Source organism: Panulirus ornatus, chromosome 1 (assembly GCF_036320965.1).
Source record: "Panulirus ornatus isolate Po-2019 chromosome 1, ASM3632096v1, whole genome shotgun sequence".
In the NCBI taxonomy this organism is placed as follows: Eukaryota; Metazoa; Arthropoda; class Malacostraca; order Decapoda; family Palinuridae; genus Panulirus; species Panulirus ornatus.
The window spans coordinates 3325811-3342364 of NC_092224.1; the positions used below are offsets into that span (position 1 = coordinate 3325811).

General features: G+C 44.8%; 1 protein-coding gene across 6 annotated transcripts in view; it reads left to right on the forward strand.

The window, feature by feature from the left end:
• LOC139754067 (uncharacterized) overlaps positions 1-16554 on the forward strand; it is a 243765-nt gene that overhangs the window by 102261 nt on the left and 124950 nt on the right. Inside the window, exon 1 of one of the 6 annotated variants that reach the window (XM_071671145.1) lies at positions 480-3082. The exons of 4 other annotated variants lie outside the window; for them this stretch is intronic. In XM_071671145.1, coding sequence (XP_071527246.1) covers positions 2923-3082 — 160 coding nt within the window. In that variant the 5' untranslated portion in view covers positions 480-2922. Of the gene's footprint in view, positions 1-479; positions 3083-16554 lie in introns of those variants that run through there. One more of the 6 variants, XM_071671316.1, reaches the window with a different exon arrangement.

Sequence of the window (16554 nt, forward strand, 5' to 3'; positions counted from 1 at the left end):
TGTTCAAGGGTAGTACCGTCGTGCTCAAGGGTAGTACCGTCGTGTTCAAGGGTAGTACCGTCGTGTTCAAGGGTCTTACCGTCGTGCTCAAGGGTAGTACCGTCGTGTTCAAGGGTAGTACCGTCGTGTTCAAGGGTAGTACCGTGGTTTTCAAGGGTAGTACCCCCGTGCCCAAGGGCAGTACCGTCGTGTTCAAGGGTAGTACCGTCGTGTTCAAGGGTAGTACCCCCGTGCCCAAGGACAGTACCGTCGTGTTCAAGGGTAGTACCATCGTGTTCAAGGGTCTTACCGTCGTGCTCAAGGGTAGTACCGTCGTGTTCAAGGGTAGTACCGTCCGTGCCCAAGGGCAGTACCGTCGTGCTCAAGGGTAGTACCGTCGTGTTCAAGGGTAGTACCGTCGTGCTCAAGGGTAGTACCGTCGTGTTCAAGGGTAGTACCGTCGTGTTCAAGGGTCTTACCGTCGTGCTCAAGGGTAGTACCGTCGTGTTCAAGGGTAGTACCCCCGTGCCCAAGGGCAGTACCGTCGTGTTCAAGGGTAGTACCGTCGTGCTCAAGGGTAGTACCGTCGTGTTCAAGGGTAGTACCGTCGTGTTCAAGGGTCTTACCGTCGTGCTCAAGAGTTGTACCGTCAAGGAGTCAAAAGAAAAAAAAAGTGGCGCGTTGAGTTTGTGAACGTGTTTTAATCTGGTGGCAGCTGTGATGGAGATACGCTGCTGATGATGGACATACTGGAGGTGCTCATGATTGGTGGTGCGAGCATTTTCATTGGTATCAGAGGTAAGGTGGTTGAGGAGAGTATGCGGTTGTTACGACGGCACATCTGTGGAGGCGCAGCTGATGAGACGTAGGTGCGATACACATCCAGTTTTTTATGTGTGGCAAGAAGGATCCAATGGTACGATTTTTTTTCTGAGATTTAAGTTTAGAGGTTTGTACGTGAAGTTGTGGGCGGAGATAAAGACTTAGTTTGGTAGGTGTGGGCGTATTGGTGTGGGCGTGAGCGTGACGGACGTGTGTACGTTAAGGTGATGAAGGAGGTGGTCGTTAGGGCTATGGGTTGTGAAACAGGATACATGACTTGCAGGGTGGTTGGCCGCCTGGTTGGTTGGCTGGCTGGCTGGCTACGGTGAGGGTGGTGGCGGTTGTGGTGGTGGAGACGACTGCAGCAACACAGTGCTCCTTGCTGGACGACAGCCCACTTACCTGTGTCATACCTACCCTCACTACCACCACTACCATCACTTGCCATAGGTATTGGCAACAACTACTGTATACCCAAAACTCCCTCTATGCTATTCAGAGTTCCACCCCCTTACTATAGGGGCATCTGGGATGCTTAGGTTTCTGTTGGATGCCAGGCTATTTGCTGGTCATCCCCCGGGGCGAGGTAGGGTCGGGGTGGGCTCATAGGCACTTCCTCATTGGGGCTGAGGCCTTGGAACTGCAGCTACAACGGTGATAAATTTCGCAGCTCGTTACGGTAGTGGACGAATGTTTGCCTTGGTCAGCGTGGGTGTTAATGTTCGACCTCCCGAGTATAGGGTGGCCATTTAAATTGAAAGAACAATATTTACGTTATTCTTGACTTTTGGATGTTATTTTATTGAGTGAAGTGGGAAGAGCAGTGTGCATGGTGTGGAGGTGTGATGTGGGAGGTATCTGTTCTTACGTCATGAAGTATACACGGTAGTGCTCTGCACCAGGTGGAGGCTAGCAAGTAATACACCGCTGGGGAATATTCTCTTTCATATCTTTATATGAAATGATAAACTATTGACTTTGAGAACTGTGAAGCATCCTGGTTATCTGACAATGAAAATGAGTCAGGTTACAATCAGGTGACGACCACCGATCACAACACCTTTAGGATACTGCCACCGTGAGAGAGTTCTCTTGCAGCGGCGGACGTCCCCCTGCGGCGCTGGAATGGACGTCGAACCGCCAGCCTCGGGTGTCTTCACAGTGGACGCTGTATACAGGATGACTCAGCAAGCCAGTACTTACACACCAGCATAGCGCACGACTCAAACCGGCACAGCCTTCCCCACGCTTCCTGATATACGCATCTACAGGAGGAGCGTTCCATTGCGCTGGAAGGACGTAACTGAGGAAGAGGCTCTTCTTCATCTTCATGCTTGTTTCACTTGGTGTCCGCCTAGATATTACTGCCTTAACCCACTGGAGCATGATACTGCTACCCTTGAGCACGACGGTGCTACTGGCTTTTTATGTAAACCTTAAGGGTAAGGTCAGAGGCAAGTCGTCATACCTAAGGGTTGTACTGTTGTGCTCCCTAAAGAACCGTAGTGCTCAAAAGTCGTACCAGCGTCCTCTCTGATCGTACCGTCGCGCTGAAGGATCGTACCGTCATTCTCAAAGCCTCCTCGTTCCTTATAATGACATCGGCTGGGGTATTGTCAGGCTGTTTGGCTAAAGGGTTAGCGCTGGCGAGGCGGCAGCCTGGGTATGACAGATTATGAAAGTGTTAGTTACGCCAACAACAGTGATATGACTTGAGTTTTAACAATGTTAATGATGGTGCATTGATGTTAAAGTATAGATGGTTATGTAGAAGGGATCTAGGTAGGATGGCATTAGTAATAGTGATAAAGTTGGGGCTAGTAATAGTAATAATAGTAATGATAATAACGAGGGCACTACAGTGCTAGTGGTATAGCGGTGACGCACGCTTGACTATCATGTTCAGATTAGTGCAGTGTAAACCACTGGGGCCACCATTTGTACCACGCATATTGACACAGTGCCTCTGTCCTCCAGTGAGAGTGTCCCTCTGTGACACTCTGGCCTCTCGCCTCAAGAACTCAGAGAATCTTTGATAACATACCGAATCCTGACGACATTCGTGCGTTTGACAGTGTGTGTGTCGAGAGAAGAGGTATAGCAGGGGCAGTGATAGAGTGCATGGAGCCACGTGTATGGGGAGCCTGGCACCGGAAGCCAATATCAGACGTGGCGTGCATCACTTGCCCACTGGACTCACAGCAGTACCTCATCCCTGGCTGGCTACAGCAACGTCCAAACTCCTGCTGTTGTTCGGCTACTTCCGCAGAAATGTATCGAGGTTAGTTTGAAATGTGTGTGTGTGTGTGTGTGTGTGTGTGTGTGTGTGTGTGTGTGTGTTTGACAAATAATATAACATCACCTCTTTGTGTACGACGGTACGACCCTTGCCTATGACGATATGATCTCTGATCTGATCCTTAAGAATCAGGTCAAAGGCCAGGCCATCATACACAAGAGGTCGTAAAGTCGTGCCTGAGGGTCGAACCTTCTTGCTCAAGGGTCGAATCTCTGTGCCCAAGGGTCGAACCTTCTTGCCGAAGAGTCGAACCTCCGTGCACAAGGGTTGAACCTGCTTGCTCAAGGGTCGAACCTCCGTGCACAAGAGTCGAACCTTTTTGCTTCGTGCTCAAGGGGTTGACAATGAATCTCGGAGCACCGCTCATGCATCATGACCTGAGTAACGAGCATAGGTAGTGTCTCGTGTGTCGCCTCCTGTAGTGGTAGTCTGTGCTGGATGTCACCCCAGCATCGGGTACGACTTCTAACATCCCGGTGTCAGGATCGTCACCAAAATCCCAATATTTCTCATCCACGGACGCGAACATCTGCCTACCTGAGGAAGGAGAGAAAAACTGAGGCAGCACCAGGTACGCTCGTCGGGTATATGTGATCAGTGGCGAGTGCTTCTCTGATGTGTGTGTGTGTGTGTGTGTGTGTAGTCCGATTTTTAGACATTTACCAGCGAGAAAATGGATTGTGAATTGAGATTGTCTTGTTGAGGAAAGCAATGATGGATCACCCGACTGATCATCCTGGTTGTGTGTGGGTAAGGATGGGTTGATCACACCTGGGTAGAAATTAAACTTCCGGAAGTGGAAGTTGCGCATCAGAGACAATGAGAAGAAACTAGGGATGAGGAGCGTGCACGAGCTGTGTCTGTTGCCAGCCAGTTGGACGGATCGGGGACTAACCCACCTTCCTTTCCTAGCAAGACATCTGCCTATTCTTGGACATATTCCTTTACGTACACCTTGTCTAGAAAGCGCTTACTCATCACATCAGATACAAAAAAAAATGAGCAACAGACTGCGACAGGACATCCGTGGGACGTATTTCTAATCTCTCGCGGATTATAACAAACAGACAGTAATAGCGAATCGTAACTTGAAGAACAGGCGGATCAGAGGTGAAGGACTGGTAGATTAAGACTGAAAATATTGGTATTAGTGTAATTCAGTCAGTCATATCTGAAACTATGCTGAATCATCGGTGAAATAAGATTTCAGTCGAGTGCAGCGATCGAGTGTAGCTGAATGTGAGAAAGGCTGGAAAATGAAATCATCATTGAATCATAAAGATCGTATGGAAAATGATATATGAAAGCAGCGAAAACCTTTGGTAAAAGTAGCGAGCGCGGGTTGTTCCTGAAAGCGGTGTGGATTACCACAGAAAGCAGCGTATGATTGTAACTGTAAACAGAGGGAACCGTAAACGGAAGGATTGTGGATTGCAACCAAAAGCAAAGTAGATCATAAGTGAAAGCAGCGTGGATTGTAAGTGAAAACAGCGTGGGTCGTAAGTGAAAACAGCGTGGATAGTTACTGAAAGCACTGTGGATCTTAACAGAAAGCAGCGTGTATCACAAGTGAAAGCAGTGTGGATCATAAATTCAAGCAACTGGGGTCATCACTGAAAGCAGTGTGGATCATAAGTATAAGTACCATAGACTCTACTGAAAGCAGTTGAACTGCAGCTGAAAGCAGTGTAGATCGTAACTAAAAAAGGGGGAAAACAAGGATCGTAATTGAAAGCAGAGTGAATCATGACTGAAAGTAGTGTGGATCGCTAAAGCGAGTGGCATGGATCATTCCCAAAATTAGCGTGGATGAATCCTGAAAGCAGCGTGAATCATGAGTGGAAGCGGCGGTGATCATTACTGAAAGCAGCGGGGATAGTTCCTGTAAGAAGCAGGGATCATTTCTGAAAGTAGCACTGATTGTTCTTGAAAGCAGGGTGGATCATAAGTGAGGCAGCGGGATACTTCCTGAAAGCAGCGGAGAACATTCCTGAAAGTAGCAAGGATCGTCTTTGAAAGCAGCGTGGATCGTTACTGAAGGAAGCATGGATCCTAAGCGAAAAGTGTTGAGAATCCTAATCTCTCAAAATGTATCATGTAGAAAGGAAAATGTAATTTGGAAATTTTTCATAACGTAGAAAAGAAAATATAATTTGGTAATTTTGTCATGATGTAGAAAGGTATATGCAGTTTGATTATTTTGTAACAATTTCGAAAGAAAATGTAATTTGGTGATTTTGCCATAGCCCATAAATGATGGTTTGAAATGCACGGTGAAAAGTTAGTCGTTTTGTCGTATTGGAATTGATTAACAGAATATCAAGATTGTGTCACTTTTCTTGGACTGACTATATATGTGCACCCTGGACCAGATCGTATTTGGAAATGATCACCTTACGACGTAAGTCGTGACTATGGGGAGGTGGGAGTGTAATCACCTGATGTAGGCGTGCACTATGACAGTTTACGGTGGAAACACATCATCTGCCACTAACAACCTTATGATAATGGTCGTGGATACGAACACTGGTGTTACGGAGTACGACGATCTGTTCCAGAGTCCAGCAACCCACTGGACGAACGAGAGCATTAGTGTTACAGAGTCGGATGACCCGCTGGAAGGACGAGAGCAGTGGTGTTATACGATCGGACGACCCGATGGGCTTATTCGTCCAGAAATCAGGACGAGTTTCAAATGGTATCGTTCAGCATTCTCTACAGAGTTTGTTATTCACATGAGAGGATTTAAGGATGTCACAAGGACAACTCTAGCCCTATCGTACAGTTGACTTATTGTGGCATCAGTAAAACCGTACGGCCAGTTTTGCGCTGTCTCTGTTTTTTTTTTTCTCTTTTTAGGTGAATTTGGTTTGGAGCTCAATTTGAGATGGTCGACGGTTCGACCTTTTCATAAATCATATAACTATTGTCTCGCTTTTATTTACTGAGGACGCAAGTCGCTCCTTGTGGCCTACTCTCCCCTAGTCTTGACAGATGTCCCCTTACCATCAACACAGAATCTTTTTAATTCTCAAGACCTTCCCAGAGGAGCAGCTAATTGTGCTTGGTGTGAGTTCCTTCGGTGCAGTTTCACGCCATTATGTCACAGAGGAATGGACGAGGGTTTGGTTTATTGCCTGGTTTTGTGGTGCATTCGTCCAGCTGTAAGGTCATGGGTGTACTGTCTCCAGAGATCCATATCTCAATGGTTGTCACTAATCTTTGTCGTGATGGCTTCCCTGCTGTTGTCTTGGAGTACGGCAGTTCTTTGCAGGGTCGGACGGACGAGAGCGGAGGTGTCACATATTTGGACGATCTACTGCACAGACGTCAGCAGTGACGTAACTTAAGTGTAGTCGGACTGCCTGTTACACTGACGTGAGTTGTGGTGTTACAGAGTCGGATAGTTTAATAGGTAGTCAAAGGTCGAGCGCTATTTAGAACCACCATCTTCCAATACCGCACCCAACACCACCACACTACCACCACCTTCTATAACCGATAGTATAGACTGAGGTAAGAAGATCTGTACATGTATGTTCAAGTGAGGATACTCGAAAGTTTGCAAAATTTCTGTACACTGACGATAAAAGACTTTGATTAAATTTCGTGAGCAATGAAAATATTTGGAACTGGCAGTTGCCAGAAGTTAACTCCCTGGATGAGAAAAAGGCAACATACCCATCGTAGAACATTTACAGAGGAAACAAAGATTTGTGATATATCGCATATCATGTGGGTTACTAACAAAAGATAAATAGGAACCTTTTCCATACTAACTTCACCTTCGTATTGGTGATGTATGTATGTTTTCATTTCTTTACGTACAGTTGTTGTGAGCAAGATGGATGTGGAACAACACTGTGTTCGTGTTATGACGTCAGAACACCGAGTTTCTTCGGGAAATGATAAACATATGAAGGTGGTACGAAAACGAGGTTGAGGGGGGGGAGGGTAAGGATTTATTACTGCAGGCCTTGACGTACCGTTCCACCTCACCGCCCCAGCGTTAACACCAATATTTCTGTCATGACAGCCACACCCATATTATATCTCAACCTTCGCTATTACTCATCATTATCATCGTCATCATCATCATTATTATCATCATCATTATCTTCACCCGCATCTCCCCTCCCCTTCTCTAACTCCAGCAATAAAAGAAAAAGAAAATTCCAACATAATAACATTACTAAAGTACTCTTGACTTATTGACCTAACTAACTAGTATCACTATCATCACTGGTGCTCCCACTACTACCTACCACCATCACCACTAATCGCTACCACCACCGCCACCACCACCACCACTACCACCCCCACAAGCACCAGCAGCGTAGACAACCGTCGAGTCATGGGGCTTTGTTTGGGCTGCGTCCGTGAAAGCCGCCTACCAGTATTACGGTCTCAACCCTTTCACTCGTGGGCCGCAGCCGCCAGCCAGCCAGTCAGCCAGCCACCGGTAGGCCTACATCGGTATATCCGCCCGTCTGTCTGCCACCTAGGCCTATATATCAAACGTTATAACCGTGTAGCAGCGGCTATCTTCTAACCATGACACCTCCTCCCATGACGTAATTACTGGATGCGGAAGATGCCGTTAGAGTGAAAACCGAAATTTCCTCCTCATTGCCCTCGGCTTGCCAGCTCTGGGTCGACTCTGACGCCGTCGCCACTTCACTGTCACCTTAACATCACTGGCACCCTCCACATCTGCCTTACATCTTCCATCGCCAGTGAACACACAAAATGTGGTTAGTTTCCAAATTGTCTTACTCGAGGACATCCGGATTATGGTGTTTGGCGTCCTGATGTGATGGCGTACTGTGTCGCGTCCATAGGTACACACACCGTCCAGTTGGAGTGCGAGCTGTAGGCAGCGGTGTGAGCACATCTCCCAAGCACCTGGCTCCTCCCTCCTCCGCCTGCCTCCGGTAACAAATACTTCACCTAACGTGGGGAAAACATATATGATTTTATTGCAATAACACCAGGGTCACTGGTTTAGTGGCTCATCTTATGCACGTAACACACACAAGTAAAACAATGTTTACAGAAAAAATTGTATTAGTGAGTTAGTTTGTGCGAACCATCGACCACCTCCTGAGCCCTAACCCTTTCACTTCTCCCGCCAATACAGACAGCCTCTAGGCCTATACTACACACATCCTTTGTAGGCCTACAACAGCTTCCTCTAGCAAATTCCTGTGATAATACCTTATATTCCTGTGACTATACCACCTCTCGAGCGACGCATATCACATGTGATTCCCTGTGCACATTGCCTACCACATCAGACCCATCATGCAGGTTGTACATAAGGAGGCCAGGATGCTGAGTGAGGTGGTAGTGGGGGAAGGGCGCCAGGGATAACCTACTTCCATGACGGGAGTGGAGATGGCCTCCGGCATCACTGTTCCTCTCCTGCCTGACTGATTGCCTGCCTGCTTGCCGCGTTAGGCTTATCCTAGTTATGAATTCAGCTAGGCCTACCACACTTTGGTGAGTGTGAATCATGTGGGTGATTAATGGGTTATAACTTCCCGCGCTAGTGGGAGCTGGGTGATATGTTTATGGCAGCAGGTCGGAGGTTAAATGTCGATTCTTTTTCTCTCCAAATCGTTTCATATGTACATCACTGAACAGATATTTAGGGGATTATAAGTGTATAAATAAATCAGTAATAGATTTTTGGTGACATTAATATCGCGATTCTAAATTATTCGGTCGGAGAAGCTGAGACAGTATGGCGTGATGTCTTCAGCACCTGTATTATCACATTAGATTCCCGTATTTGTACTGTGTTGTCATATCATCATTGTCATTATTCCATTTTGAATAGTTGCGACCCTTGGACATGTTGGCCTGGCCTTTGACCTTCCTTTTATGGATCAGGTCGAGGGACAGAATATTTTCCTCAAGGGTAGCAATGTTGGACTCAAGGGTCGTACCGTAATGTTCATGGTTTTTATAACTTCTCCTAACACACACACACACACACATATATATATATATATATATATATATATATATATATATATATATATATATATATATATATATATATGGGAGCGGGGGGCTGGAAATCCTCCCCTCTCTTTTTTTTTCAGTTTTCCAAAAGAAGGAATAGTGTAGGGGGCCAGGTGAGGATATTCCCTCAGAGGCCCAGTCCTCTGTTCTTAACGCTACCTCGGTAACGCGGGAAATGGTGAATAGTATGAAATATATATATATATATATATATATATATATATATATATATATATATATATATATATATATATATATATATATATATATATATATATATATTCTTGTGTTGCCATGACGTGATTGATAACTAGTTTGGTTTACATTAGCCACTGTCAACGGTTGAAACCAGACCCACCGTTACCCATTCACACCAGAACCACCGTCACCGATTCAAACCAGAACCGATGCCACCAGTTCACGTCAGACTCACCGTGACCCGTTCAGACAAGAACCAGTGTGACCACTGCACACTTGACCAACATTGGTATGACTCCGCAGAGATTAGCTACCATACAAAGTTACCTTCACTGATACACTCAAAATCATTCTCACACCACAGCTTCACCAAGCATACCCTAATCCGAGACAATGATACTAATCCGAAGACAATAATACTAATCCGAAGACAATAATACTACTCCCCTGTTTGTTTTAAGCACATGGTATAGTGTAGGCAAGACAAACAGGCACTTGACAAGCATTATGTAACGTTCTACCATTACATGAGAACATGAGGCAAGTTAGAAAGATTGGCAGAGGGCCTTATATATAGGAGATGAGATGCACTGATTATAAGATGGTATATCATTCTCATATATGGGCAATGAAGTAATATCACAAAGGTAAGGCTAAGTGCTTTGCGTCTTCAGTTTGTAGTTTCAAGAGCATGTGCACACCGGACCCAAAACAAGTCCAAGGCTGAAGGCGTCACTGGTGGTTGTGCTAAGCTAGGTTAGCTTGGCCGGGCCCCTCTTAGTTCGCCTTATTTTTCATGACGGGCGGTGGATTACATCCGATCGAACGTGACCACAGAAACATCTTTTTTTTCTTCTCTCTCTAGTGGTAATTATAGTTCCTTTAAGCAACCATTACATTACATTTCCGCTCAGTGATTGTATGCCTTCGAGGACTGTACTGCAGTGTTTTATTCTAAGAAAGACGATTGATAACTCAGGTCTAAAACTTTGTTCGGGCACGATATTATAAGAGAAAGTCTCGTAAATAAAGAATAATGACAAAAGTGTTTGATAAACTTGTGTCGTCTCTTTTATATCATCAGAAAGCGTCAGTATGTTGCCGTTGCAGGACAACAGTTATGAAATAGAAAATGTTGATTTACATCCTGTGTTGCAAGTGACACTCGCACATATGACGGTTGTGGCAAATTGCTATCATATTTCACGAACAACCCGTACAGTTGCCTTTTTTTCCTGCAAAACGTTACACATTTCTAGAATTTTATCTTATTTCTTTATTTGACTGAACCATGAGTTCATATCACTGAAAAATATAACCGCACGGCTTATTGTTTTGTGACATCTGGCTCTTCGGATAGTATAATACAATCACGTGCATCAGTTTTTGTGTTTAAAGTCGCCAGTAACAATTGATGTTTCCACGGTCACTGAAAGTGAGCGTTTTGGTTGATTGCCATGTTATCTCCTTCCGTTTGTTGGATTTTTGCTTGAAGACCAACCCACTGGTGTTGCTATATCTATACTAAGATTCAATTTTGTTGTGGTACCTGTTCCTCTTTTAGGATTTGAATAAATATGTGATGAAATGATCTCCCTTGCGAAAGAAGCTTAGAGATATCTTTAAGTAACTTGTGGCTAGCTGGTGGTGCTGTGTTCTGGTTGATATTGACTTTTTACCTCTTGATTACGACGGTATGACCCCTTGAACATGGCAGCACCACTCAAGAGTATGATGACATAGCCTTTGACCGAATCTTTGAAAAATTGTTATGGGTCAAGTTAAAGAACAGGCCATCATACGCAAGGGTTGTATGGTCGCGCTGAAGGGATTTTACCGTCGTACTTATGAGGCGCACCGTCGTAGTCAAGGGGTCAGTGGTTCCTGCTATCTAAAAGCCACTCATGTAATGCGCAATGCACGTTAGCGATTATTGAAGTGAGTTTCTATAGCTGTTCGGAGACTCGTGATTGGGTACTTTGTTCGTATAATAACTTGTTAACTCAGCAGATGAGTGACAGTGAAGTTGTTAATACTCAGCAGTTACGTGCCGGAAACTGGATATAACTGGTAATTGCAGTATTATTTGGTGATTTCCGGTTGTCATTATTGTTCATGACGGTAGTGACGTAGCCCATAGTATGACTGGTGGGATCTACACGCCTTGAATGTCTACCACTAGTGCTTACGTCCGTCATAGCTCTCCTGATACAGACATGATGTTTGAAGCAGTTTTTGTGCTCAAGGATTACAAATTATTGATAATGATTCCAGTAGACTAGATGACTCGCTGATCTGACTTGTGTTGTGGTTGTACTTGGCAAGGTAATAATGTAGTGCCACTAGATCACTGCTACTTCTGTCATCTGCTGGTGAGTACTTTCCTCCCGCATCTCGGCGATGGAAGGCAACTTTCCGGTTAACTTTTTACAGTTTTTGCGCGTTGACTAAATCTTTGCTTATGGCATTTTCCTCCCAAATAATATCTTAGTTCAGTATTACTCATTTCATTAGAGATTTTTAGTTGTTTTGAGGTTTATTTGAAGTTTTACTTTACTGTTATATTTCCCACTCTCTGTGTTGCACATATTGTGTTGAAACTTGCTTAATGTATACAGCAACCTGGCATGAAACACATACATCCATAAATTAGGGTGCCTTGTGTCTGTAACTCACACTTACATCCGGTATTACATATTCATGCTGTGGTAATATATGGAAAAAAATTCCCTGAAGAGAAATCAACCTATCTTTGTATGTGTTCTGTATACTATGGTGCATTATGCGTAAATATTATTGGAACAAACGTTTTCCTTGCACTTACCTAAACACACACACACACACACACACACACACACACACACACACACACACACACACCTTAATTACAACCTTGATTCTTTAAACCAATCCAATGGCTTAGACAGTTAATGGTTCTCCGAGAGCTGTAGGGATAGAGTAATTAGAGAAGATAACGTGAAATTACACAAGAAACTCATGAAAAAGGATGTAAAACACTACTTTTATACCATGAGAGAGTGGTGGGTGAATGGAATAGAATGACTGAGGACATGATTAACGCAGACAACATGAATAGATTTAAAAAGTTGTATGATAGAAGAGAATGATCAAGAGTTAGGGCCCCACGAGTCTAAGACTCCCTCCCGCGCAATACAAACAGATGATTACATACACTGTACATAACGAGAATAGTCTTCTCAAGTTTGGTCACTGCATCTTAGATAGCACAGAGAGGTATAGAGACGGTCTAAAAGAGGGCAACACAGACAGTGTCAAAATCAAGGTGGCTGAATTACAGGGAAAGACTGGAGGTCTTAGATTTACACGAGATGTAATCTGATTACAGCCTCTAATTTCTTAATCTAGTATGATGATGTAGATAGTGAGCAGTTCTTCGTCAGACGTAGGGGAAGCGCAACCAGAGACCATAACACGAAAATAAAGAGAAGTTTGTTAAAGTTTGTTAAAAGAGGATGTAAAGAAGTACGTTTATAGTGTAAGAATGATGGATGAATACGATGATTTGAATGATGAAATAGTGCATGTGGACATCATACAGAAGTTCAAAAGTTGTATGATAGTAGAGATGGTTATAGAGATAGGGGCTTATTAACTCCCACTTATTTGGGTTGAATTTCACCAGCTATGTATCAGACCAGCTATGTATATGACCAGCTATGTATCAGATCAGCTATGTATCACACCAGCTATGCATCAGACCAGCTATGTATCAGACCAGCTATAGAGCTTGCCTGTGTTCTCTTGTAGGCTGATTCATTCCTCCCCTTTTTTACCTCACTCATGATTCTGGCGCATCCACAAACATATCTAGGTAGGAGCCCAGTGTTACTCACAAGACATTTGTATACATCAAGAAAAGCAGTGGTCCCAGAATGGACCGCTGTGGCGTGCAACGGGTGACCTCAACCCACTTTGAGAAGACTCCACTAAATGCGTCCATGGCAAGCGAGAAGTCACCTTTAACGAGACTGTATCATTGTCGGCGGACGGGACCTCCTTGCCCTAAGGACTGCAACCTTACCTTGCTCCAGCGTGGAGCGCAGGCTTTAGGCTGCAAAAACCCCATAGAAGGGAGTCCTATGTAGGGATTCATGATGATAGTGATATATTACATGTGAATAGTGTTTGATGATGGGCAACAGTATTTATGAAGAGGGTGGAACTATTGTGTGGCTTGTGAAGGCTGAGTGTATGTGTAGCGGGTGAATATCATTATCTATGGAATTTTTTTAGGTTGTCCAACCAGGGGATGAGTGGAGGTCGATTGGTACATTTCCATGGTAGTCTGTGTGTCATGTGTCACGTGACTCCCCACAGTAATCTGTCTGCCATATGTTTCGTGACTCCAAGATACGCTGACCTCATAAAAGTACTTAAGCTTCCATGGCACTCTGGCTGTCTCCTGACATCATGGTCCCCTATGTATATGGAGCCTTTTGATAACAATACAGCCTTCAAGTCAGTATATCCTTCTCATAGTATTACAGCCCCTAATGATGTGATGTCATGACAGGATCACCTCTCCAGTCAGAACAGAACTCACTGGCAGCACACCGCCAAAGAACAAGTGTGCAATGCCTATTCCCTTGGCATTACGTTCCCTTACAGCAGCACAATCTCTCATTACTGATAAGTGTACAGCATGTCGCCGCAGCATAGTTCCTCATTGCAGAACAGCAGCTTATGACAGCACTGTGAAAATATTCTTCTGACAGTCCTCCCCCAACACACACACACACACACACACACACACACACACACACACACACACACACACACACACACACACACACACACACACACAAGTCCACCGTCTCGTGTTCGTCCAAGATAAATATATACTCGTCAGTCCTCATCTTGACACACCAAGCTGACCCATTGTGAATTATGAGACTATGAGAGCCAAAGGGGAAAAATGGGCTGGGAATGAGGTGGATGGGGTTTAAGAGCAAGAAAACTAGAGTGGAAAAATTAGGCAAAGATGGGGTTAGCAGATGATAACTAGAGTGGGAGAAATGGGCAAGGATGGAGATCAGGAGCCGACTATCAGAACCAAAGTCACTTTCATGTACTGTCATGGGAGAATCATCAGATGGGAGGCGAGTGTGAGAGGTGGTAGTGATGGTGGTGGTTGGTGTGATGGTACGGTAGCAGGGGCAAGTCACGGCTGCTGATTGTAGAACTAGAGCTCGCCAGTGACCGTGGCTGTGATGATGCTGGTCTCCACTTCTCCGGCACCAGAGCTAAGACAATTGCTATCATCTCTGTCCATTACGCTTCCTTACTAATGTTCAGTGTACAACTCTTGGGGCGAGTCGAGCGTACGAAATCCATTATTACACTTATGAACACTCAAGATGCTACTTGTGAGTACTTGCAGTGCCCGTGTTGAAGGGCTTTATTTCTCCATTTCATCAAGTAATAACCTTCTGTTGACTCACATTTTAACGTTATAGCCATCCTTCTTATCTTCACTTACGAATTATACGCGTAAAAACTTTTTCACCTTCAGTGATGAATACTGACAACATCTGGAAGTTAGCTTTCAACATCATAGATTTTGGCTCACTATTTTTCTTATTTTTTGTTAATGTTTATCAGCTTTTATGTTAAAAGATAATTCTTGTATCGTTTGTAGAGTTAAAGATTAGAGGGAGAGTCAGATGCCACGGATATAGACGGAGGAGTCGACCCCCCAGGGTCTGGCTGACTGGCTGGGGTGGGCTGGGATGAATGTCACCCATCTCTGCTGCGTGAAGTCCTTACATGGGCCAGAAGGATGGAACGAGGGAGGAGAGGGTATGGTGGGGGGTGAGAGGGGTCATGGGAAGAGTTAGGGGGTCACGGGTTTAGGAGCTGCAAGACAGTGGCTGCGGCACAGGCAGACTGGGGACCCCCTACTTGAACCACTCATTATAGCGTCATTATCCTCGTCTACACACACACACACACACACACACACACACACACACACACACACACACACACACACACACACACGCACACACACACACCTGTCGTCGTCTGAGACACTCTACTCCTCACGCTGGCCCTCACACTCAAACAGCATGGTGATAAAGACTCTCCTAACTTTGAAGTCGAGTGACATGATATATCAGCATGGCTGAAGGGTAAGGGAGAACACCACAACACGGTTCTCCCTCTCTCCGTGTGTGACGCTAGGTTGGCTGGCCCAAGACTGGGTTGGCTGGACAAGGTTGGTTTGGCTGAACAAGACTGGGTTGGCTGGACAAGACTGGGTTGGCTGGGCAAGACTGGGTTGGCTGGACAAGACTGGGTTGGCTGGCCCAAGGCTGGGTTGGCTGGACAAGGCTGGGTTGGCGGCTGGGGTTGGGGTGGGTTGGCTGCAACTCCGGGCTGGGGTTCTCGTCTTCCCATCCTGACACTGGCCAATTACCTGCTTTTTATCATATGTAATGACCGTCATATTGTCACATGTTGGTTAATGAGTGTCCTAGAGGAACGGGAAAATATGGTTCGAAGAACAAATTGATGACCGAAGGAAAGGGATAAGCGTTGTAAAAAGAGGAATGCATAAGATATAGTATGTTAAGAATTACAGGCAGAGTAATGACGAGATGAGGAATCTCCTAGATCTGTCGACAAAATATATATACATATATATATATATATATATATATATATATATATATATATATATATATATATATATATATATATATATATATATATATATATATATTTAAGGATAGTAATGTATAAACCCTACGGAGTTTGACACTCACGTTTGAAGTATTTTATGATGCTTAACTCCGTCGGGTTAATGAATCTTGGGGACATTTGAGTCTAGTCCGTGTGAGCTGCTTTGGTGGTGCTGTTCGTGACGTGATGCAGGTGTCTTGATGATACTAACTTGTGTTGTACCTCCTGGGCCTCGGTTGACATACGGCTTCCCAGCGCAAGAGTCAAGGAGGTCCCGACGCCCCTATGGTTCTTCTTCCTCTCATCTGACACGGAAAAATTAAGAACAACCTCAACGGAAGCAGCTTCTTTGATGTTTCAGACCAACGTTCATGAACACAACAAGTTACCTTGGGAGGAGGTGGGAGAGGGTTGTTAGGTGTTGTAGGGAGGAAGAGGAAGTAATAATAACTACTGTTACTTTCATCATGGTGTTCGTGTTGGTCCCATGGGTCGATGTA